At 43.6% G+C, this 23,740-nt stretch overlaps 3 protein-coding genes across 7 annotated transcripts; 2 read left to right on the forward strand and 1 right to left on the reverse strand.

Annotated features, from left to right (window-relative positions):
• Positions 72 to 4,676, reverse strand: LOC8059841. Its single transcript, XM_021458817.1, has 4 exons — positions 2,459 to 4,676; positions 1,790 to 1,921; positions 973 to 1,343; positions 72 to 888 (listed from the first exon to the last, which is right to left on the reverse strand). Exon 1 carries the CDS (start codon positions 4,449 to 4,451, stop codon positions 3,642 to 3,644), a length of 810 nt encoding a protein of 269 aa, XP_021314492.1. The 5' UTR covers positions 4,452 to 4,676; the 3' UTR covers positions 72 to 888; positions 973 to 1,343; positions 1,790 to 1,921; positions 2,459 to 3,641.
• LOC8059842 (pentatricopeptide repeat-containing protein At5g01110) lies at positions 5,505 to 9,779 on the forward strand. 5 transcript variants are annotated; one of them, XM_021458810.1, is made up of 4 exons: positions 5,505 to 7,708; positions 7,979 to 8,147; positions 8,415 to 8,481; positions 9,099 to 9,779. In XM_021458810.1, the coding sequence occupies exon 1, from the start codon at positions 5,615 to 5,617 to the stop codon at positions 7,562 to 7,564; it is 1,950 nt and encodes a 649-aa protein (XP_021314485.1). In that variant the 5' UTR covers positions 5,505 to 5,614; the 3' UTR covers positions 7,565 to 7,708; positions 7,979 to 8,147; positions 8,415 to 8,481; positions 9,099 to 9,779. The 5 variants fall into 5 exon arrangements, with proteins under 5 accessions (XP_021314485.1, XP_021314483.1, XP_021314489.1 ...); XM_021458808.1 differs by having other exon boundaries at positions 5,505 to 7,666; positions 8,367 to 8,481; XM_021458814.1 differs by having other exon boundaries at positions 5,505 to 7,666; positions 8,367 to 8,481; positions 9,284 to 9,779.
• Positions 12,502 to 21,766, forward strand: LOC8082142 (DNA topoisomerase 3-alpha). Its single transcript, XM_021455761.1, has 24 exons — positions 12,502 to 12,886; positions 14,104 to 14,282; positions 14,363 to 14,435; positions 14,746 to 14,868; positions 14,941 to 15,062; positions 15,136 to 15,208; positions 15,311 to 15,427; positions 15,555 to 15,638; positions 16,070 to 16,249; positions 16,364 to 16,492; positions 17,854 to 17,928; positions 18,236 to 18,325; positions 18,466 to 18,570; positions 19,062 to 19,096; positions 19,179 to 19,308; positions 19,481 to 19,533; positions 19,609 to 19,705; positions 19,803 to 19,841; positions 19,971 to 20,049; positions 20,157 to 20,228; positions 20,371 to 20,454; positions 20,642 to 20,800; positions 20,888 to 21,002; positions 21,354 to 21,766. Exons 1-24 carry the CDS (start codon positions 12,590 to 12,592, stop codon positions 21,583 to 21,585), a joined length of 2,742 nt encoding a protein of 913 aa, XP_021311436.1. The 5' UTR covers positions 12,502 to 12,589; the 3' UTR covers positions 21,586 to 21,766.

Here is a 23,740-nt window from a genome sequence, read left to right on the forward strand (position 1 = left end):
ACTAGGTAGCGTGCCCGTGCGTTGCTACGGGACAATAAAATTTTTATACTCAAAACACCTGGATCGCATGATAAGATAACAATACTATACAATTAAATTCTAGTATTAAAATTACATACTCTAAAAATCAAAGTTTATGAAATCAATACAATCACGGATAATGCGGTATCGTAGGCTTCTCTATTGATTGGAAGAAACTCAATCTAAAAGGAAGATAGGAACGGCATACGGAACAAAAAAAATGAGGAAAATAACATACAAGTGGAAATACGAGATAGAAGCAACAACCACACCACATATTTATACTGTGCTCCAGTTTGTAGATCCGTCTCAACTGCAAGACACACTAAATAAATTGTCAAGAGTACACAAGAGAAGGAAAGGAAATACTCAACGAAAATCAAAACCTGTTTAATCTTACATTTGTCAGGATCAATATATGTAACTGAGATAGAGAAATCCATACCGTATATATATGAGAATAAGTTCTTCCAACTGTTTTTCTATCAAAAAGTCGCAAATAAGGCAATAGTTAGTTTCTCATAATTCTGAAGCCATCAGATCCAGAGATACAAAAGTTAGTAAAGTAATCTAAGTATATTGTTGTTTCCTATTCACTCGTTGACTATTTCCTCTTTTTCTGAACAAAATTTAATGTTCAATTCTTAGTCCTTTTTGCGTTGTGGCACATCACGTTTGAAACTTCAAATGCCACGCATCACACATATACTTCACAACAACTAACAACCATTAGCTAGAAAAGTTAACTACCAAATCGAATTAGATAGAACCTGGCTGCCTGAAGAGGAGGATCCAAGACCACAGAGCCAAGCAGCCAAGCTTACAGACTATAGAGGCAATCAAAAGGACGTGCATGCGTGTATACATCTGCAATGGCACTACAAAGAGTTCAGGATGCTAATCGATTCATAGTTGGTGCAGCAATCGATCAGAGACTCAGAGTATTCAAACCTGCTCGGCTGCTACTATTCTGTTGTTCGCTGCTCGGCGCTCCTGCCTCCTCGGTGGGATGGTGGCTCGATGCCACACTGCAACATACCACGTGGATTCCTTGTCAGTCTGTGCTTGGAAAAAACATCAAGACTGAAACACTGCAGCACCTTTATCTTCTCATGATCTTGTTCCTCCTCTGTGTCTAAAATGCAACCAAACCATGCACAATATTTAGTACTCACACGGAGAAGAAAATAGAACATGACGATAAAAAAAAACTCTTGAAATTTTAGCGAAATGGCCATAGGTTGTGCATCTCTTCGGCATGGCTTCACTTTGCTGCCTCCTCCAAAATACAAAAAAAACATCTTCTCTCAAAGCATCCATTTCTGTCAGACAATAAAATACAAAAAAACAGATCATCCCTCATTATCGATTTTACAGACACAGTATTAAAGAGCAACCGCTACTGTTTTGAGTGCCTGAATATGTAATCCATTATTCTAAGAAATCATCAGATTGAAATGGTTCCACAATATTAACAGATCATAGCTTAAGATGCAACAAGAAGACTTGGTTGTGCCTAATATTCTTTCGGAAAGCTTCCAAGATCTTAACTAAGACATCATGGTTTCATAGTCTTTTTTTTCGTGTTTTGACAGAGTTGCCTTCAAACTCTATCTGAGGAGCATGAGGTGATATTAGGCACTGTTGTAGATCTTTCTAATTACTAACATAAAGTTTTGATTAAATATTTTCAAATGTATAGATGTATGCTCAGTACCATAAAAAATTGTAAATAGCTGAAATGCAGACAAAAATTAGAAGTACAGACCTACACCAACAATTGTATGGATCTCATCAACGAACAAGACGATTTTCCCATAAGATGCAGCCACCTCCTTTAGAACAACCTTTAGTCTCTCAAATTCACCACAGAATTTAGCTGCATCAAGTAGGAAACGCACTACAGTTTGCAAATGAAAGCTTTTATCAGTGGTTGTGGTTCAGTAATAAAATGAATGGACAATACATGTTGTTTCCTTTGCAGTAAGATTCAGGTTTCCTAACGGTTGTGACTTGAAAGCATAATAATCATATATGGGTACAACCTTGTAGTCATGAGCATCATATATACATAACAATGTGAACATTATATTAATTATAGTTGATTCGACTGTATTTGGCAATCAATTTGCAGCCCCATCTACTGCAGTGCTCATACAAGTTGCTATATATAATTAGACAATGGAAAATTAAGCATGAGTTCTACGCCATGTATACAACATATGCTACTTGCTATATGTTGGAGAGAATAATGAAATCCAACAAGCAAAGCGAATAATGTTGGAGCAGCATCTTGAGGTAATTGGACTGCGGCAGGTGGACATGCTGCAGGTGGAATAGTTAAATCGCAGATCGGGTCAGGTTAATCGCAGATCAGGGAGCAAAAGCCAGAGGCATCCAGACAGCCATAGTGATCGATCGATCTGGTGGTACTCACATTTTGAAAGGGAACTTGGGGTCGAAGGTGAGGATGATCTTGAAGGACACCTTCCCTCCTGCCTTGCCGCCCGTCGCCACCGCCGTCATAGGGGTGTTCACCACCGTTCTCAGGCACTGACCTGCGTGTTGACATCAGGTCGATGCTGACATCAAGGGTGCCATCGAGATCATCGGTGTAGGAGAGGAGTCTTTCTGCCACAAATCCAAGTTCCACTACCGTGACCTCCACGTGTGCTCACTCCAGCACCGGACCTGCTGCCTCCGTGTCCTCATCAAGTGAACAAGCACTAGATTTCCTCCTCCCTTCGTCGCATCTAGTTGTCCCTTCACCGGTCCGGCCGTTCCTTCACCGCCGTTGTCGTTCCTTGGCCGGATTCGACCGTTCCTTCACCAGCAGGTAGCCCAGCGTGGCTGGTGTCCAGCAGAGCCGAGGGCGGCGCGCGCGGACGGACGGCGGCCGGTCGAGACGGGGCTCGTGCGGACGGCAGCCGACCGAGATCACAGCGGTCACGGGCGGCGCTCGAGGACGAGGCTCGCGCGGACGCAGCTGTCGCCGACGGCAGCGTGCGGACGACGGGTTCGAGGCTTCGGTGCAGGCGCGGATTGGTCACCGGTGCGCCCTCCAGGCGGTGCGGCGGCGTGAGGGCGTGGATGAGCACGACGAAGGAGCGGATTGACCTGAACCGTGGGGCAGCCCGGCGTGCGTCCGGCGGCCGCGACGGCAGAGCGCGCAGAAAGGGAAGGATACGGGAGGTGCGTGGGGAAGCTGCGCGGCGGATAGCGCCGTCCGGCGGCGGCGACGGCAGCAATCGAGGAGAGGAAGGGTTAGGGGAGCTGCGTGGGGGAGCTGCGCGGCGGTTATCGCGCGCAGAGAGGAAGTGGTAGGAGAGCTTCGTGGTGGAGCTGGACGGGAGAGGAAGGGCAGTGCGGGTGAGGCAGGCCGATGATACGGTATGACGATATCATCTGAGTCTTTTTAGTTGTAGAGATTTAAACTACTTTGACTACACATCCATGATTGCATTCTTTCACTGAGGAGGTAGTATATAATAACAATATGGAGTAGTACATTCACAGTTTAATACAAATACAGACACGTGATTCAAGTAATTTGATGGCGAACCTTACACAAGGACGGCACATAAAAGTGGAAAAACTCTCAAACACTCAGTTTTCTCTGTTCACGCCACAAACAGCTGCTGCTGGGGGTGCACGGGCACGGCGGTGGCACTGCCGCCCCAGCGCTGCTGCTGTGGTTGCACGGCGGCGGCGACCTGCTGCTGGTTCTTCTGCTCCTGCAAGACTCTGCGGATGTACGAGGCGCGCCACTTCGGGTCCACGGCTTTGTTCCGGTGCATCTCCACGAACCTGGCCTCCAGCCTCTCCCCGCCCTCCTTGAGGATATCGTCCCCGATCTCGGAGGCGCGGCTGATGAAGAACTCGACGATGAGGCCCTTGAAGTCTCCCCATTGCTTCAGCCGCAGCACCGACCTCAGGAACGTCGCGTACCGGGCCTCGTACGTGCCGGGGTCCGCCACCAGCGCGCACACGTCGATCTGGCCCTCCCGCTCCCGGCACAGCCGCAGGAACCGCTGCTCGATGGGGTGGAACGCCGGCGGGAAGTTGGGCCGCGCCCTGTCGCCCAGGTACGCGATCGCCACGCGGTCGTGCGCCAGCGCCGCCGCGTGCGGGTCCGGGAACGGCCCGACGGCGCGGCACGAGCCCCGCTCCGGGTCCACCAGCACGCGCGCCATCCACCCGCCGCCGCTCGGGCCTCGTGACACCCCGGTGTACTGGAGACGCGGCGGACGCGGCACACCGCCGCCGCTCGGGCCTCGTGTCACCCCGGTGTACTGGAGACGCGGCGGACGCGGCACGCCGCCGCCTGGTAGCTGAGGCGCCGCGGGTGGTCTCCCGCCCTGGGCCTGGACTGCAGCAGCGCCAGGACGAGGACCAGGAGCACCGAAGCTCACCGTCGCCGGCGTCGTCATGCGGCGGCTTCGATCGACGAGGACGCAGGCACGGCAGGGATTCGCGTCGGCAAGTAGTTGGCAAGTACGGTTTTGTGGTGGCAATGCGAGGCTGAGGCGGCGTACGAGCTTGCCAAATCTGCGATCGGACCTGGGTATTTCAAGGGCTGACGCCGCTGCTTAACTGCAAACCGACTAGGAATCGAATCGGCAACCCCTCTCCGACTTCCTCTGCTGGAAAAAAAAAAAGCGAGGAAACAGCCCCAAACGAGGGCCAAACGACGCGCTTCCGACTCCGACCCAACTTCTCTGGCCCGCAATTGCCCTTTCGGAATCGTCCGACGAGCACAAGGCGGCGGAGAGCGTCTCCGAGCGGCCGCACTGCCGCAGGGAGTTTTGTTCGGGGAGCACAACTGCACAAGGGACAAGGCGGGGGAGCACGGGACGCCTTCATTGGGTATATAACTTTTTACCATTATTAAGTTTGACACCTCTCCAAATACCAACTTTAGAATGATAAATACATTTTTACCACCAGAACTACGAATTCGATACACATATACCATATTTGCCTTGGTGACAGTCCACATCAGCTGGCCAGCATAGAGAGTGAAGGGGAAAAGACATCCCTGCCCCTGGCGTTTTGCTCTCCCTTGAGCTTAGGACGCAGCACTGCAGTGTTTTTTTTTTCATATTTTCAGCAAACACAAGATCAAATAAATGATCACACATATATTGGATCTTGTGTTTGCTGAATATTATATGTGAATATTATCAGTTAAATGATTGCACAATCAGCACTGTAGTGGTGAATATTATATGTGATTATTTATATGTGTTAATTTTTTATTCATTATATGTGATCATTTATATGATATTATGTTTGCTGAAAATATAAAAAAAACATACTGCAATGCTGATTGTGTGAGCAAGGCGCCAGGGGCAAGGAGGTCTTTTTCCCTTCATCCTCCATGCTGGCTAGCTGATATGGACTGCCACCAAGGCAAATATGGTATATTTGTATCGAATTCGTGATTCTGATGGTAAAAATGTATTTACCATTCTAAAGTTGGTATTTGGAGAGGTGCTAAACTTAATAATGGTAAAAAGTTATATATCCCCTATTTTCTAGCCACTTCCAAATCTCAAAGCAGAGGAGAGTCCACTGCTTGTCGCCGTCGCTAATGGCGATTCCCCGGCGCCTCTTTCGCCTTCCCGCGGCCGCCGCAGCCACCAATTGGTCGGCCGGAACTCTCGCCGCAGACATCGGCGGAACCGGCGCGAGACCCTCAACGGCCGCCCTGGCTGCCGCAGCGACGGACGCCGCCGCCGCCGGCCGCGCCTCGGAGTGCCAGTCCCTCCTCCTCCGCATGTCGCGCCGCCGCGGTGCCTCCCGACGCGAGATCGTCTCCTCCCTCCTCGCCTCGTCCCCCACCCCACAGCCGCAGGTGTTCGACCTCCTCATCCGCACCTACACCCAGTCCCGCAAGCCCCGGGAGGCCTTCGAGGCCTTCCGCCTCCTCCTTGACCACCGCGTCCCCGTCCCCGCCTCCGCGTCCAACGCCCTCCTTGCCGCGCTCTCCCGGGCCGGGTGGCCTCACCTCGCCGAGGAGGCCTACCGCCTCGTCCTCTCGTCCGACTCTGAGGTAAACGCCTACACGCTTAACATCATGGTCCACAGCTACTGTAAAAGCCTAGAGTTCGATAAGGCTGACACTGTCATCTCCGAGATGGAGAAGAGATGCGTGTTTCCGGATGTGGTTACACATAATGTGTTGATTGATGCCAGATTCCGTGCCGGAGATGTGGATGCAGCAATTGCATTGGTTGATTCGATGGCTAATAAGGGGTTGAAGCCTGGGATTGTGACCTTCAATTCGGTTTTGAAGGGGTTGTGTAAGCACAGGAGATTCGATAAGGCAAAGGAGGTGTTCAGGGCAATGGACCAGTGCAGTGTTGCGCCAGATGTTCGGAGTTTCAATATTTTGATCGGAGGATTTTGTAGGGTTGGGGAGGTTGAGGAGGCGATGAAGTTTTACAAGGAGATGCAACAGCGTGGTGTTACACCAGATGTGGTCAGCTTTAGCTGTCTGATCGGATTATTCTCAACGAGGGGGAAGATGGACCATGCGGCAGCATACTTGAGGGAAATGAAGGGGCTTGGGTTGGTGCCAGATGGTGTGATTTACACAATGGTCATAGGTGGGTTTTGTAGGGCTGGATCAATGTCAGAGGCTCTACGAGTTAGGGATGAGATGGTTGGCCTTGGATGTCTGCCAGATGTCGTAACATACAATACCCTGTTGAATGGGCTCTGTAAGCAGCACAGGTTGCTTGACGCAGAGGAGCTTTTGAATGAGATGAAGGAGAGAGGGGTTACACCAGATTTATGCACTTTCACAACTTTGATTCATGGGTATTGTAGGGATGGTAATTTTGAGAAAGCATTGCAATTGTTTGACACACTGTTGCACCAGCGTTTGAGGCCAGATGTCGTGGCATACAATAGCTTGATTGATGGAATGTGCAGAAAAGGTGATCTGGCCAAAGCTAATGAGCTATGGGATGATATGCATGCTCGAGAAATATTTCCCAATCATGTTACCTACAGCATCCTAATAGACAGCCACTGTGAGAAGGGACAAGTTGAAGAAGCATTCGGTTTTCTGGATGAAATGGTCAGTAAGGGCAATTTACCAAACATCATGACCTATAATTCCATCATCAAGGGTTATTGCCGATCAGGTAATGTAAAAAAGGGGCAGCAGTTTTTGCAAAAGATGATGCAAGATAACATATTGCCAGATCTGATTACTTTCAACACCCTGATCCATGGTTATATAAAAGAAGAAAACATGCATGGAGCTTTCAATGTGTTTAATATAATGGAGAAGGAAATGGTACAACCAGATGCTGTCACATATAATATGATCATAAATGGGTTTTCTGAACAAGGCAATATGGAAGAAGCTGGCCGTGTTTTCAAGAAAATGGGTGCCAGTGGAATTGAACCGGATAGATATACATACATGTCTCTGATAAATGGTCATGTTACAGCTGGCAACTCGAAGGAGGCATTCCAGCTTCATGATGAGATGATGCATAGAGGGTTTGCTCCTGACGACAAATTCTGAGGCCAGTTCTGCCCTATTGGACATAAGCAAGAGAAATGCATGTGCTTTGCATTTGCCAGTGTCTTTGAAAATCACACCTCCACAGATTGCGAAGCATCGAAGGTGAGCACAGGAAATTTTAGCATAAAGCATCAGAACATCAAGGTTTGCATTTAAACTCTTCTACTTATTGTCATAGTGGAACAACCATTAGAATTGATATCAGCTTTACATATTTGAGCATGATTCAACAAATGTGTCCTTTCTCAGACCAAGCAAAAAGAAAAAACTGTTTTCTGCACAAGTATGTGTGGAAGTGATAATTGGTGATGTTTAGTTGATGTTCTTTTCTTTTCTTTGACCTGTTTTGGTGCTTTACCATTCTACAAGGTTTGTGACCTGGTACCAGCATACTGACGATAATGATTTTCTTAGGGATGTGGTGAAATTCTGAGGAAATTCTGTCTTATGGGAAACCCAAGGGAAACAAAATGTTCCATTCAAATGAACTTTGTGTTGTGGAAGTGCTTTGTTCACTAAGATCCATGAATGATGCTTTTGTTTTCTGGGCACAGAAGAAGTCTAGAAAACCTTAACCTCACAGGTACTATTCTCAACCAGCACCAGCAGATATGTGTTCCGTCCGCATATATTCTACCTTTTACAAACTAAGCTGCCTTTCGGCTAGGTCCTAGTGCTTCAATTTGGTCATTAGTTTTTTTTTTAATAATAATCTTACAAGGAATCTATTTGACAAAGCTTCGTATGTATGTTGAATGGCACTGTATATCAGTTAATTGTATTTATGAACCTGTTGTTACAGTTGCTGATCCTCTATCTACACCTGTAATTCGTTCCTGTTCTGGGACAGATACAGAAAAAGGGGAAATTGTTGAAGGCTTGAAGTTCATTACTTCGGAGAGACTGCACAAAATATGGTAATGTCCCTCCAACTATGTTCTAAAGATTCCATGACATGGTAAGATTTTATGAAATAAGAACATCTTAATTGACCATGTAATTATTCTTCACATTTAGGGCTGTTCGGTTATGGTGGTTCTCAACCGGAATCATTCCCTGTAAACAATAGCTATATAAATTACAGAAGGAATTCTGGTTGGAATGATTCCAGGCCACCAAAACCTGGGAACCGAACGAGCCCTAATCTCATCTTTCACTTTGACCCTTTATTAGGAGAGTTTGTTTTAGTACAAAAAGCAACACAGTGCCTCCTAAGTCCTACCTGATCAGGAAATGTTACACAACTGCACCACTAAATTTATTATGTGATGATTTCTGCTATTTTGATGACCCTAAAAATCCTGAGTTGAAACTGAGCCTTTTTGATTGGGTACTGCTGAAATTGAATAAGCAAATCAAATTGCTCTTAAAATTTAAAGCCTGGATATCATGAGAGCAGTGTAACTTACTTGTGAGTAAAAGGCTTGTGATAGCAGATATGGTAAAAGTGGAATTGATAAAAAATATTATATTTCATCTGTCATATTAACAATAGCCGTACACTGTCTTATGTACAATGTTACACTGCATGCAGACTAAGCAAAACTGCTGCACAAAAAGGAAACAAAATTTGACTGGAGGTCTAAATATCTTCCCTTCAGTCTGAGCTCTAGAGGAGTGCAAAAGAAACATTGAATGAATGGAAAAATGAATAAAAGAACAGTCAATAACTACTGTACATGTCTGAAGATTCTCATGGGTGTGGGCATCTTCCTCCAGGATTGTTGGGATCAAATGTGCAGCCAGACGCTCCAGGCATCGAGGATGTCAAGGACACCGAGCTTCCTCTTTGTGGCTGTGATGTCTCTCTCAGGACCCGGGACGCAGCGATGGTGGTGGCTTGTGCTGCCAGGGCCAGGATGAAAATGAGAACCAGAGGCAGAACTTGTTTCCTTTGGAACATCGTGGTATCTTGTGAACTTTATCAAGTGAGGTGCGAAGCTAGGACTCGAGGCTATATATATTGAGTTTATGGTTTCCGTGTTGGTTTCCTTGGCGATCACGGTTTTGACGCGTTCTAACAGTTCTGGCACGTGGAGTATTCGCAAGGTTGACCGCTGTATACAGAGTCGTCCAGTGAACAAGTTCACAGAAGGATCTCTGTTGCACAAGCACAATGCATTTCAGAAGTAGAAAAATAAGATAATTAATTTACTATGTCGCAATTTTCTTCCTTTGAAAAAATCCACAGCAATACAACCAAACTTCTGCATCAGTTCTATCGCCTTTCACTCGAGTATCACTGATGCGTGCCTCGTAAGGTTCTACAAATGTCAAGTCAACCTCCTTATTTCGTCGCAGATTCCATGTGAGGCTTGCCAAATTCGGCCGGCTGACACGCGTATCCGCCGCGGTTATGGGGCTGACTTTGTGTGTCTGTGGCTGGCTGGGTTTAGTTCCAAAAATTTTAAAGATTCTTCGTTACATCGAATCTTTGAACACGTGTATGAAATATTAAATATAGATGAAAATAAAAACTAATTATACAGTTTATTTGTAATTTACGAGACGAATTTTGTGAGTCTAGTTAGTTCATGATTAGATAATAATTTTTAAATACAAATGAAAGTGCTACGTCAGCTAAAACTAAAAATTTTCGCGAACTAAACAAGTTCACCCCAAAATTCAAAAACTTTTCAAGATTCCCGTCACATCAAATCTTGTGGCACGTGCATAGAGCACTAAATATAGACGAAAACAAAAACTAATTACATAGTTTGTCTGTAATTTAGAGACGAATCTTTTGAGCCTATAGTTGGACAATAATTGTCAAATACAAATGAAAGTGTTACAATGTTAAAATCTAAAAACTTTTTACAACTAAACAAGGCCCAAGTATGTGTGGTTTTGGCCTAAAGTCTTGTTTAGTTGGGGAAAATTTTGGCTTTGGCTACTGTAGTACTTTCGTTTGTATTTAATAATTGTTGTCTAATCATAGACTAACTAGGCTCAAAAGATTCGTCTCACAAATTACAGGCAATCCGTGCAATTAATTATTTCTTTTATATATATTTAGTGTTCTATACATGCGTCAAAAAAATTGATGTGACAGATAATCTTGATTTTTTTTGGAAACTAAACAAGGCCTTTGTTTAGATCCAAAAACTTTTGAAATTTGGATACTGTAGCGCTTTCATTTGTATTTGATAATTATCCAATCATAGACTAACTAGACTCAAGATTCGTCTCGTGATTTACAGATAAACTATATAATTAGTTATTTTTTAATCTATATTTAATGCTTTCATACATATGTCTAAATATTCGATGTGACAGAGAATTTTGTAAACTTTTAGAATTTTGAAGGCATCTAAATACGCCTTGTGTGTGTGTGTTGGGTGGGGGGGGGGGGATGTGGACTACGTTCTCCTGATTTGAGCTTTTCCCTAGGTCAGCGACTCGGCGGCAAGATCAATTATCAGCATCATTGCTTCGGTTGCGCAGGGCTTCGGCGTGAGAAACCAAGAACTTGTGACATATCTCTAAAAACTTTCAAGAATTAGATTTAACACTAAGAAAACTGGAAAAATATCCAAAATTATTTAAAAATCTAAAACATTCTGATCAATGTCTAAATGTGTTTTATAGAAACTTTCCATGACAAAATATGAGATGCAAGCAATATGGATATGACATACATTAATGTTGAATGTATACATGCTGGTTGCATCTTATTTTTGTTGTGGAAGTTTTAAAAATGCATTTAAACATCAATTAGAATGTTTTGGTATTTTATTTAGATTTTTCTAGACACTTTTTCATTGTTCTGGGGCTAAATCAAAATTTTTAAAATATTTTAGAGACATTTTTATGAGATATAAATGTTTTATTTGGATTTTTTGAATCCTAATCTATCTTTAGTTTTTTATCGATATTTTTAGAAGTTTAGATAATTTAATGTGGTCTTTTTAGACCTTATCCAATATCTAATTGATTTCCTCAAAACTACTCTAAACTAGGGCATGGATGTGATTCAAATGATTTTGAGATTTTAAGGGTACGATATCTGATTTTAGATTTTTAGAAGAAAAATTAGATTAAGCTCAACGACAAAATCAAACAGACCTACTTTGGCCCAGGCACGGCACGGCCCGACTACTACCGGGCCCGGGCCGGCACGGCCCGACGCACCGGGCCGTGCTTGGGCCGCCACCGTGGCCCGTGGCACGGCTCAGGCACGGCCCGACGGCCCGATGTTTAATATCCCAGTAAAAAAATATAGCTTTTTAATTCTAAAAAAAAAATATAGGTCTGTTGGCTCATCCATCCATTCTAATTGGCCTGTTAAGAAATGTGGCTTGCTAATTCTAAACAAAAAAAAGAAAATATAGACCTGCTACTGGCCTGGCACGACCTTGGCCCGGTGGCCCGCCGTGCCTTCGGGCCGGCCCGACGGCCCGCGGGCCGTGCCTTGGGCCATACCCCCGGCACGAGGCACGGTGGTGGCACGGCCCGGCCGGCACGACGGCACGGCGCGGCCCGGGGCAGGCACGGCACGGCACGACCTGATGGCCATCTATAAGGTCCCGTGTGGTAGGGCTTCTCCAGCGACTTCACAAGCCGTTTGAAGCCATTTTATGCCAAACATGGTAAAATAAAATGGAGTCACTGATGAAGCCTCTAAAAACGTGCTCTCACAGAGCATTGAGGTGGGGAAGAAGAAAAAAATAACGGTTTATCCCGATTTTACCTCATCCTACATAGCATTCTGTAAAATATATATTTAAAGAACTTTATATGTGGAGCTGTTTTACCAAACAATTATTAAAACAACTTTAGTTACAGCAATAAAACTGTTTATAGAGCTAAAACCCATAAAAATAGTTTCACTAATAAAGTGGAGCCGTCACAAGCATAACTTTAATGGCCAGCGCCCCCACAGCCACAGCCACTCATATATGCGTATGCGAGTATGGCACCCCGCTTCGCCAAACTGGAAATTTCAAAACCATTCCAAAACGTCCCGCCCCATACGGGTTCCCCATTTCCCCTCCTCACCCCGCCGCGCCACCCCTCCCTCTCCCGATGCAGCCCGGCGGCGGCGGTGCGATCCGCGTGCTGAACGTGGCGGAGAAGCCGTCGGTGGCGAAGGCCGTGGCAGAGATCCTGTCGCGCCGCTCAATGCAGTCGCGGGCGGGCCGGTCCCAGTACAACCGCATCTTCGAGTTCAACTACGCCATCAACGGCCGCGCCTGCCACATGCTCGTCACCTCCGTCACGGGCCACCTCATGGAGCTCGAATTCGATGAGCGCTTCCGCCGCTGGCACTCCTGCGACCCCGCCGAGCTCTTCCACGCCCCCGTCCGCAAGTCCGTGCCCCAGGTATGCTGCTCGTTCTCTCCGTTCCGCACGAGCATTTCGCCGAAGAGATGGCGGGCGCGTCTTTGAGGCCTGCGTAAGGCGGTTCGGGTTTGATTGGTTAGTGCGTGGGTTCCTATCGGTTGTGATGATGTCTTACATGGTCGGCATCCATACTATTGTTGCGCTCCGCACTCGTGGATGTGCTGGTGTCAGGGGCGGGAATCCCGCTGAACAGTGGGTGTGTGTTTCGCTGTGTACAGTATCGTGTGCCTGGCGGACTGGGCTGTTTGGTTGCCCTTCAGTCAACGTTTTACCTGGCGCGAGCAGTGCCCTGAGGCGTCCGATTTAGGATGCTGGGGCTACCATGGCTGCCAGGCCATGGGCAGCAACTTGCCTGGGAGGCCTCCAAGCAAACGAGCCCTTAAATGATCTCTGATATTTGGAGTCGTTGTCCCATTAGGAGAGGGACACTAGGGGCTGTTTGCTTGGTGGCCTGCCAGGCAGCTTGCCCACCAGGCATGCACCCCAGCCCTAGGCATCCAAAATTGGGTGCCTGGGAATGCATGCTGCACCAGGCAAAGCTGCCTAGATTACAAGCAGATAGGCTCTTAAATGCTAAACTTGTAACTGCAGGCATATCATGATGGTTGTATGATAAGTGCAGATCAGCCCATTTGGCAGTTAATCATCTGGGCCTTTGTTTAAACAGGTTACATAGAGATCAAAGTTTATTTAACACAATCATTTGATATGTAGTCCTTGCAGGGTTTTAGCCTAGAATGATATCCTCGTAACTAGCAACAACTGCACTACATGTCTGCATGTAGCTAAATATTTATGCTAACAAGGAGAAAAATAACTGGACGCTTTAGGTCAAATGATTTGCACCATTCATGTAGTTAAGACTTAAGAGCATAATTGGCCACCTCCACCAATATGTTGCCATGGATTCGGTGCTAACATAATGCTTGCTTGGTGTCCTTCATGATGACACAAACAGTCATTTTAGTACTTCTATCTTGTAAACTTCTCTCTCCCTGTATGGATGAATTTGTTCATGAACATCCAAGCATGAGTTGACTGGCATGTTCTTGTCTATCTTTGGCTGTCATATTTTGCATATATTGAGATTATTTTCTTCATAGATAAAGATTGTGGCATGGTCATGATATTATTATAACTTCATGGATGTTGTTGCAGTTGAGATATATTCTTGAATTTGTCCCTTCAATATGCAGGACAAGCAGGCCATAAAACAGACTTTGGAAGAAGAAGCTAGGAGATGCCAGTGGCTGGTGCTATGGCTTGATTGTGATAGAGAGGGTGAGAACATAGCATATGAAGTGATCGATGTTTGTACAGGTGCCAACAGTCATCTTAACATTTGGAGGGCTCGCTTCTCAGCTTTGATTGACAGGTATTGATTTCTCCGGATGGTGATGGTCTCTTTCCCTCTGTCTATTACAAGGATTTTCTAAAAATATTATGAAACTGCAGGGAAATACATGAATCTGTGCAACATCTTGGCAGGCCCAACAAGCTCTTTGCAGATGCTGTGGATGCAAGACAGGTGATTTGAGTTGCCACTTGCCACTAGATTTAAATATTGCTGTTGATGTTTCACATACTTGAATCACAACTTTCTACTATCAACCAATGTAAAATGCTCTGGTTCTTTATCAGGTTGAACTCCATGAAGAGCTTTTTACTTCATGTTTCCTCTAATACCTGTAGCTTTATAATCCAATCAAATAAATCTGAAGCAGCAGATTTGCTAGTATATTTTCTCTTGCCAATTTTGTTGTCAAATGGATGAGCATTTGCCTGTTCATTCTTGCTTTCTTGATAAGCTAAGATAAGTAATAAGAAACTCCGTACAGGAAATTGACCTTCGCATTGGTGCCTCCTTCACAAGGTTTCAAACAATGCTGTTAAAAGATGCATTTGTAATTAATGTGACTGGGGATGACAGGAATTTAGTTCTGAGCTATGGTCCTTGTCAGGTACTTCACTTATCAAAGCTACTACACGTATGCTGATTTCCATCTTGTCTAAAATTTTCTTATTCATTGCAGTTTCCAACCCTAGGATTCATTGTTGAGCGTTTCTGGGAGATTCAAGCTCATGAACCTGAAGAGTTCTGGACTATAAATTGTACTCATACTTCAGATGAAGGCACTGCATCTTTTGGTTGGATGTAAGATACCCTTTAGAATTTCTTCTGACATGTTTGTTATGGAAGTCATGTGACCTTTTCTTGTTCTTGGCAGACGTGGTCATTTGTTTGATTATTCATGTGCTATTAGTATCTACGAAATGTGTGTTTCAGAACCAATGGCAACAGTGAGTGCTTTCTGATCTATTCTGTTAACATCAATAGTTTGAAATTCAAATGTCTTCGTTAACAATGGATCAGTAGTAACACTTTTTTTTTGTTCATTGCAGGTACAAAATGTTAGGAATCAAGAGAAACTAAAATACCCCCCATATCCACTAAGTACAGTGGAGCTTCAGAAACGTGCTTCTAGGTACTTTAGAATGAGTTCAGAGCACACAATGAAGGTCTAAAAATATCTTTTCTTATTGTTCTAATTTCCCTTCCAGTTCCACTATCTAATAATGGGCATACCTCTATAGCTTGATTATTTGCTTGCTTTTTATTTGGTGGTCTCTTCCCTTTCAACACCAGGTGGCTGAAGAACTTTATCAAGCTGGATTCATTAGTTATCCGAGGACAGAAACTGATAACTTCTCCCCAAACACTGACCTGCATGTTAGTATTGGATTTTACTAGCTTGACTTGTTTCATATTCTTTCCTTCTGTTTTCTTGATGATCTGGTTACAGTTAACAGTTTTTTGTTTACACCTATAACCTTGCTTGACAATGGACATTGTTAAACTTAAACAATATGCCAACACTAGTTTTTCTGAAAATTGATAAGAAATATGTTCAGACAGTTGGTCTACAGAGTATGTAAGATCTTATTTTTGACCTTTTTGTCAGTCACAGCAACATGTTTCTCCTGGTTGTTTCCATCACATTATTAGTCATTCATTGATGAAATCCCACTAAGAACATTGTTATGTTCTGTGTCATACTCATAATGATTGCACTTATTTACCTTTCCTTATTTATTTTTTCTCAATTTGTTGCTCTTGCTGTATCATTTTTCCTTTTAAATGTATGTCTATCCTTGACCTAGGCAATTGTACGTGAACAAGTGAATCATCCAGTTTGGGGAGCATATGCTCAGCGACTTCTAAATCCTGAAGCAAGACTTTGGAGAAATCCCAGTAACGGTGGTCATGATGACAAGGCACATCCTCCTATTCATCCAACCAAATTTTCAGAAGGCGAAAGAAACTGGAGCCCAGACCACATTGTATGTTGTGTTTCTGAACAACTGACAAATCAATTGCTTTTTCAAGTGTTGTTTATAAAATTTCCTATACAGCTCTAATAAAGTTTTGTTTATCTCATTATATCTGGCGTCCAGAGATTGTATGAGCTTGTTGTCCGACATTTCCTTGCATGCTGTTCTCAACCGGCTGTTGGAGCTGAAACAACTGTGGAAATTGACATAGCTGGTGAACAGTTTAACGCATCAGGGCGTGTTATACTTGCTGTGAGTATCCTGTTTTGTTGTTTCCCTTCAATTGGCCACCAATACTATCAAAACTCTACATGTCCTAGGATCTGTTGAAAAATTACTTCTGCCATTATTTGATACATATGTAGAGTAGTAGGTTAAAATATGTAATCAGCAAGGTCTAATGAGGCTAGTTAGTACACAGATGTAGCATTAGCAAATTTTGTTAATGTGAAGCTACACTATAAGGCCTGAATAGTTTTTTTTTGGGTACACAAAGTTGTGCTAATATTTATTCAAAATGGAAAAGAAATGTCCAAAAAGGTATTTTAGTGACAAAAAATTGCTAGTGTTATTGTTTTATTTGAAAGTTCCTTCAATTGTACATTTCAAAAAAAAAAGTTCCTTCAATTGAATATACAGCTTTAACTGATCTGCTGTGAGAAGCGTCAAAGTTCAATTCAATTATGCAATTGTGCTGGGTCAGTTATACTCCATCCATTCCAAATTATAAGGCGTTTTGGCTTTTTTCGATACATAGCTTTTGCTATGCACTTAGATATACACTATGTGTCTATGTCTAGATACATAGTAGAAATAATGTATATAGAAAAGCCAAAACGTCTTATAATTTGGAATGAAGGGAATACCTGATATCTTTGAATGGGCTGAGTATTTTGGTAACAAATGCTTGATTCACAATTGTTCCTTCCTTATACTCCTTCCGTCTCAGAATAGATGACGTTATGGGATGCGTGCTGGTCAAACTTTCTCAACTTTGACTAGATTTGTAGAAAATGCTTGCAACATTTGTATCTCCAAATAAATTTATTATGAATTATGACAGTATATTCAGTGATCTATCTAATGATACTAATTATGTATTATAAATATTAATATTCTTTTGTATATAATTGATCAAAGTTTAAAAGGGCTGACTTCTTGGGAAGCGAGAATGACTTCTATTCTTTTGTATATAATTTGGTAGTATTCACTAATATATTTTTTTGAAAGTATAGTATCCATTAAATATGTACTCCCTCCTTTCTAAATTATAAGTTGTTCTAGCTTTTCTAGATACATAGTAAAAGCTATGTATTTAGACCGTGTGTATATCTAGATGCATATCAAAAGCTATGCAACTAGAAAAGCCAGAACACTTATAATTTGTAATGGAGGGAGTATTTGACAAGTCTATTAGCAAACCAGTTAACCGTATATACAAGGAAAAACTGCTGTATCCAAGGAACCTCAGCAAGTGGCTTTTTTTTTTTCACTTTGATATTTATTTCTGTATTATCACCAAACTTCCTGTTGATAATAAGATGCTTTCATTAGCTGCTTCATCTGAATCTGGCATTGATCTTCTTTCAAAGAAATGTTTTCTTCTTCTGTAGAAAAATTATCTGGATGTTTATCGCTTTGACTCATGGGGTGGAACATTACTTCCAACATACAACATTGGGCAGCAGGTTTGTTACTAATATTTTATTGTGCATGATGGTTACAAAAACTGGTTAAAGACTGTAGATTAATTCATAATTTGAATTGAAAATATGTTCTTGTCTATTAATAAGTTAATATTACTAAAGATGTATATGTAAAAATATGCAATATGTGCAGCAGTGTGTAATTCGTAGCAATATGTAAGGAGTTGCTCAGTATTAGTTGGGTCAGTTGATTGATTTATCTTAGAGAATAACATTGATATCCAACTTTTTGTATCCTTTATCACTGAAATACAAAACTAACTTGAGCTATCAATTCAACATCATGCAGTTTGTTCCGACAACTTTAACACTTGATTCTGGAGTGACTCGGCCACCCCCTCTTCTTGCTGAAGCTGACCTTCTTAGCTGTATGGATAAAGTACAAAAAAAAATCCTTCTTTTAATCCATGATATATTCTTTTTTCTGGCAATAACTTTGTATTCAGAATTGGTGGATTGTGCCACTTAGTGCATCTACATATCCATAATTTTTTTGGCATTTTCTTATTCTATTTCCAGGCAGGAATTGGCACTGATGCAACCATGCATGATCACATAAAGAAGTTGCTTGACCGTTGTTATGCAACCAAAGATGAAAACACACGTTTCTCCCCGACAAATCTTGTATGTCATTCCAAAAGGCTATCTATTGACTATTGGTAACCTATAATACATTTCCATGTAGATGTCATGTAACTATCCTATCTGATCATTCTTTTTTCAACGACAGTCTCCACTATGGAATGCTTGCTTCTTGAACAAAATATGCTAAAAAAATAAATAAGCTTAGAATTAGAAGTGAGATCACAATTACTTAATCCAATTTACATAAGCTTAATTGTTTCAATTCATGAGTAACATGGCCAACTTTTGAGTGCATTTGTCTTGAAACATTACCTCTTTTCTTTTTTTAATAATAAAACAAACTTAGGAAATGACGCACAGTTCTTGTGTGGCGAGTCTATAACTTAGTGTTCGAGGTGTGGGGTGTGTGAGTTGGGTCTCGTTGATCCGTGTACCATTTTTCTACCTTAATGAAATGACACACAGTTCTCCTGCGCTGTTCGAGAAAAAAAAATAATGAAACAAACTTCTGATTTTTGGGAAAAATGTAGGGTGAGGCATTGGTGATGGGATATGATGAAATGGGGTGAGTTGACTCTTAAAGTTGCTGCACTTACTGAAATCTATAAAGGATGGTATGATTGCTTTGCTCAAAGACTACTTTCTAGGTATGAGCTGTGGAAGCCTTATTTAAGATCAATGATGGAAGCTGATATGAAATCAGTTAGCATGGGTACTAAGAGTAAATCAGAAGTACTCGAGAGTTGTTTGCAGCAGATGAAGGCCTGTTTTCTTGATGTAAGCTGTAAATTTCTTGTATTTCATGATACACGTACAGACTATTGTAACATTAAAACCATTGCAAAAGAAGCAAATCAATGGCATTGTGACTATTTTATTAGCTACATTTCTGAATTTCTATACTACTCTACTGTAATTTGACTCTATGGTGATTATTGGTGCTACACAGGCAAGGGTGAACAAAGCAAAACTCCTTGATGCAATGGGGACATTCTTCGCAAGGTGTTTGATTGAATTCATAAGTCATTCTTTACTTTGTATGACTTCCTACCTTGAACTTGCCCTTTTATTTTGTAGGTCTAATAGACCTATAAATGAAACTCAAAATCCGGTAGAGGTTGTGAGGCCTTGTGGGGCGTGCAATGGATCTGAAATGGTGCTTAAGCGAAGGGTGGTAAGTTGTCTCCTTGTGACACTTTTCTTAATTTTTTTTTCTAGAGAAACTGGCATTACTCTATATAAATTCTTGAACTTTTCTTCTTTTCTGTCAGACTGGTGAATTTATGGTTGGGTGCCGAAGTTACCCACAAGTGAGTAATATGGTCTTTTGATAGAACTAAATTATCTTATTATGCCGGAAAATGGAATGTAAAACTAAATTCACTGATGTTATTTGAATTTCTGCAACGAGTTTGGCATTAAATGTGTTGAATTTTCAGTGTAGAAACGTGGTATGGCTCCCAGGATCTCTTTCAGAAGCAGCTGTAACTAATCAAGTTTGTCCTATCTGTGCACCAGGTCATCTTTAGTGTCCCATTTGCTGACCCCGATTTATGTTGGTTATTGTTTGGTGTTTTCATTTGCCATTCTGCTTAAATGATATGACAACTCTACCACACCTACAGGCCCTGTCTATAAGATTCAATTCAAGTTCCGTCGTAGGGACATTCCACCAAATTTCGATGTTGATCACCTAGGTAAACTGTCCGAAACGCATTGTCCAGACTCCAGACACAATTTTATTATTTTTTTCTTTATGATTAGATCTATCGGTTTCCTATGCTGTGTGGTTTTATTTGGGAGTACTGTTGTTAACTCTTATAGCCGTTTTTGTGATAGGTTGTGTTGGTGGATGTGATGATATCCTCAAAGAGCTTATGGAGCTAAGTAGGTTTGGAAGTCGTAGCCAGGCTGCAACACCAGGTTTCTGTTGAATCTCTGCTCTCTGATTGATATATGGGCTCATCTTTTTTATTGCTCTAACTGCAATGCACTGTTTTTGTTGAACCTACCTCATCTGTCTCCAGTATCCATGTTGTGCTATTAAAACAACCAGTGTTATTTTCATTCTAAAATATTAATTTACTTTTATGACCATATTACTTCACAGCAAGAGGACCAACTCCAAATGGTGTGGGTCAGAGGACTCCAAGACAGGATTTACATACTAATTTTCGTCCGGCAGGCCAGCTTAATAATGAGAACCCATCGGTTATGCATTCTCAAGGTTTTCGTTCAACCCATACCCAAAATCCAAGTAATGCACCAGGTATCTGACTATCTATGCTGCTATTTTCCGCAATGGTACACAAAGCTGCTATCTTATTCACGACTCACGAGTTACATTCGGATGCAGGTCAAGTGCTGTGCACCTCATGTGGAGCGGCTTGCATATCACTAACTGCTAATACAGAGGCTAACAGGGGGAGGAAGTTCTACAAATGTCAAGATCCTGGCTGTGGCTTCTTCAAGTATGTGGTGTCCTTGACCTCTAGCATATTACATTGCCGTGTGCATATTCATCTGATACCATGGGGAATAGATTTAGTTTATCTATACAGTTGAACCCGTGCTATACACGTTGCATATCATCTGTGTAGTTGGTTCGGCAAGGGTGGCATAACTTGCTCTTGTACATGTTATATACTTTGAGCAAATAATTTATGTATTTACTCTCACATTTGTCTTTAAGTTGTTGGTTTTACATTTTTTTTAGAGATCCATTTCATTTCGTGCTAGCAACCTTAGCTTACTACGTCATTGATGATTCCTAGATCACACGAGTGCCCAACTCATTTCACTTGATTTTTTTGTGGACCCAGATGGGAAGACGAATTGGACAATGGTACGGGGAGAGGCCGCCGCGGGCGTGGTAGCAGCAGGCAGGCGACTGCATCTGCATCTGCAGGACGGAGAGGCGGAGGCCGGAGGGGGAGAGGCCGTAACGCTGACGGCGGGATGTTCGTTTCAGCGACGGGCGACACCGTGCCCGGCTGCTGCTTTACCTGCGGCGATCCTTCCCACTTCGCCAACGCCTGCCCGAACCGGAGATAGTCATCAGGGAGCTGCTCGCTATGCGTGTACAGAGACTGGCAGTGTCCGCCATTCGGATGTTTTTCATGTACAAGGTGAGGTGCATACAATTCAGGTGTACTTGCACTCCTGCTCACTGATGTTCGAGACAGTTACTATTTTTAAAACAAAATGCGTGGGGGAACAATCGCGGTCGACAGAAGTCGGATCGGAAGCGCATTGTTTGGGCCGTTTCCTCGCCTTTTTTTTCGAGCAGAAGTCGGAGAGAGGTTGTCGATTCGAAGGCGGTGTTTGGTTCCCCGCCAACGCCCACACTTCTGTGACGCCGCCCACAACTTGCATGGCTGGTAGGAGTAGTGGCCAGGAACAAACAGTCCGGTTCTGCAGTACACCGGGGTGATGACACGAGGCCCGAGCGGCGGCGGGTGGATGGCGCGCGTGCTGGTGGACCCGGAGCGGGGCTCGTGCCGCGCCATCGGGCCGTTCCCGGACCCGCACGCGGCGGCGCTGGCGCACGATCGCGTACCTGGGCGACAGGGCGCGGCCCAACTTCCCGCCGGCGTCCCACCCCATCGAGCAGCGGTTCCTGCGGCTGTGCCGGGAGGCGGGAGAGCCAGATCGACGTGTGCGCGCTGGTGGCGGGGACCCCGGCACGTACGAGGCCCGGTACGCGCTCGACGTTCCTGAGGTCGTCGGTGCTGCGGCTGAAGCAATGGGGAGACTTCAAGGGCCTCGTCGTCGAGTTCTTCATCAGCCACGCCTCCGAGATCGGGGACGACGTCCTCAAGGAGGGCGGGGAGAGGCTGGAGGCCAGGTTCGTGGAGATGCACTGACCGGAACAAGGCCGTGGACCCGGAGTGGCGCGCCTCGTACATCCGCAGAGTCTTCTTGCAGGAGCAGCAGAACCAGAAGCGACAGCAGCAGGTCGCGGCCGCCGCCGTACAAGTACAACCACCCCAGCAGCAGCGCTGGGCGCGGTAGTGCCACCGCCGTGCCCTTGCGCGCGACCCCAGCATGCAGCAGCTGTTTGTGGCGTGAACAGAGAAAACTGAGTGTTTGAGAGTCTTTCCGGTTTACTTGAATTGAATCGCGTGTTTGTACTTTGTACTGATAACCTCTCTTTGGCAGCTTTGCAACTTTTTCCACGACGGTCGTGTCGCTCGCCGGATACTACGAGGCATCACGCATCGGTGCAGGCGATGCAGACGACTCGACGACGCGGAGAGCCGATGTTGGAGTTGGATGCGAAGGCCATGCATAGGTCCATGGTGCAGCCAAGGTGCGGCGGGGCTGACGGCCATGAACTTGCGGCCGGAATGGATGCGTGACGAGTTGGGCCTTGTTTAGTTCCGAAAAATTTTGGGAAATGGACACTGTAGCATTTTCGTTTGTATTTGACAAATATTGTCCAATCATGGACTAACTAGGCTCAAAAGATTCGTCTCGTCAATTTCGACCAAACTGTGCAATTAGTTTTTATTTTCGTCTATATTTAATACTCCATATATACGTCTAAAGATTCGATGTGATGGGGAATGTGAAAAATTTTGCAAAATTTTATGGGAAGTAAACAAGGCCTTGACGACGCTCCGAGTCCCGCCGCCTGGAGCTCGAAGGGCGCGGTGGAGGCGGCCATGGACGAGGCGTCGCTGCGTCTAAGGATGCCGAGGACGGCTCCCGAAGACAGCGTTCGTGGCAAAATTTTAGCATATATGTTGTCCAAATTTTGCAAATTTTGACAATTTTTACCTTCGATAGATTTATATAATATACTAAAATGAATGCATAAATCTGTGTCTAATTGTGTTGCCAACAGCCCTACCAGCAAATATGTCAAAACTTTGATCTTGAAATATGGGTAAAATAGCAACATTCTCTAACAAAACAAGAGTAACATCACATGAGCAAAAACTTGTCTATTCATTCAAAAGTTAACGTCATTAACTTGACTTTATGGAATAGAGATAAACTCTTCCTTCAGTTCCAAAACGCAAGGGTAAAATCATAAAATTTAAAAACAAGATAAAAAAAATCACTATTTTAGCTTTAAAAAACGGGGCATGTATATGCTTAAGCCTTTTTTTTTTGGAGAAATGGAATAAAAATTTAAGAAAATATCCAAATTACCTTTCTCGGTTTTCGCGAAAGTCTATCGTAAAATAAAAAATCTAATTTT

This window comes from Sorghum bicolor, chromosome 1 (assembly GCF_000003195.3).
Source record: "Sorghum bicolor cultivar BTx623 chromosome 1, Sorghum_bicolor_NCBIv3, whole genome shotgun sequence".
NCBI classification, from domain to species: domain Eukaryota; kingdom Viridiplantae; phylum Streptophyta; class Magnoliopsida; order Poales; family Poaceae; genus Sorghum; species Sorghum bicolor.

What these genes read in the sequence shown, in the direction of transcription:
- LOC8059842 (XM_021458810.1), top strand. Translation starts at nt 5,615, where the DNA reads ATGGCGATTCCCCGGCGCCTCTTTCGCCTTCCCGCGGCCGCCGCAGCC.
- LOC8059841 (XM_021458817.1), bottom strand. Translation starts at nt 4,451, where the DNA reads ATGACGACGCCGGCGACGGTGAGCTTCGGTGCTCCTGGTCCTCGTCCT.
- LOC8082142 (XM_021455761.1), top strand. Translation starts at nt 12,590, where the DNA reads ATGCAGCCCGGCGGCGGCGGTGCGATCCGCGTGCTGAACGTGGCGGAG. An exon ending in ATGGGATATGATGAAATGGG is followed by an intron (nt 19,097 to 19,178) that starts GTGAGTTGACTC and finishes ACTACTTTCTAG; the next exon opens with GTATGAGCTGTGGAAGCCTT. An exon ending in TAGCCAGGCTGCAACACCAG is followed by an intron (nt 20,455 to 20,641) that starts GTTTCTGTTGAA and finishes ATTACTTCACAG; the next exon opens with CAAGAGGACCAACTCCAAAT.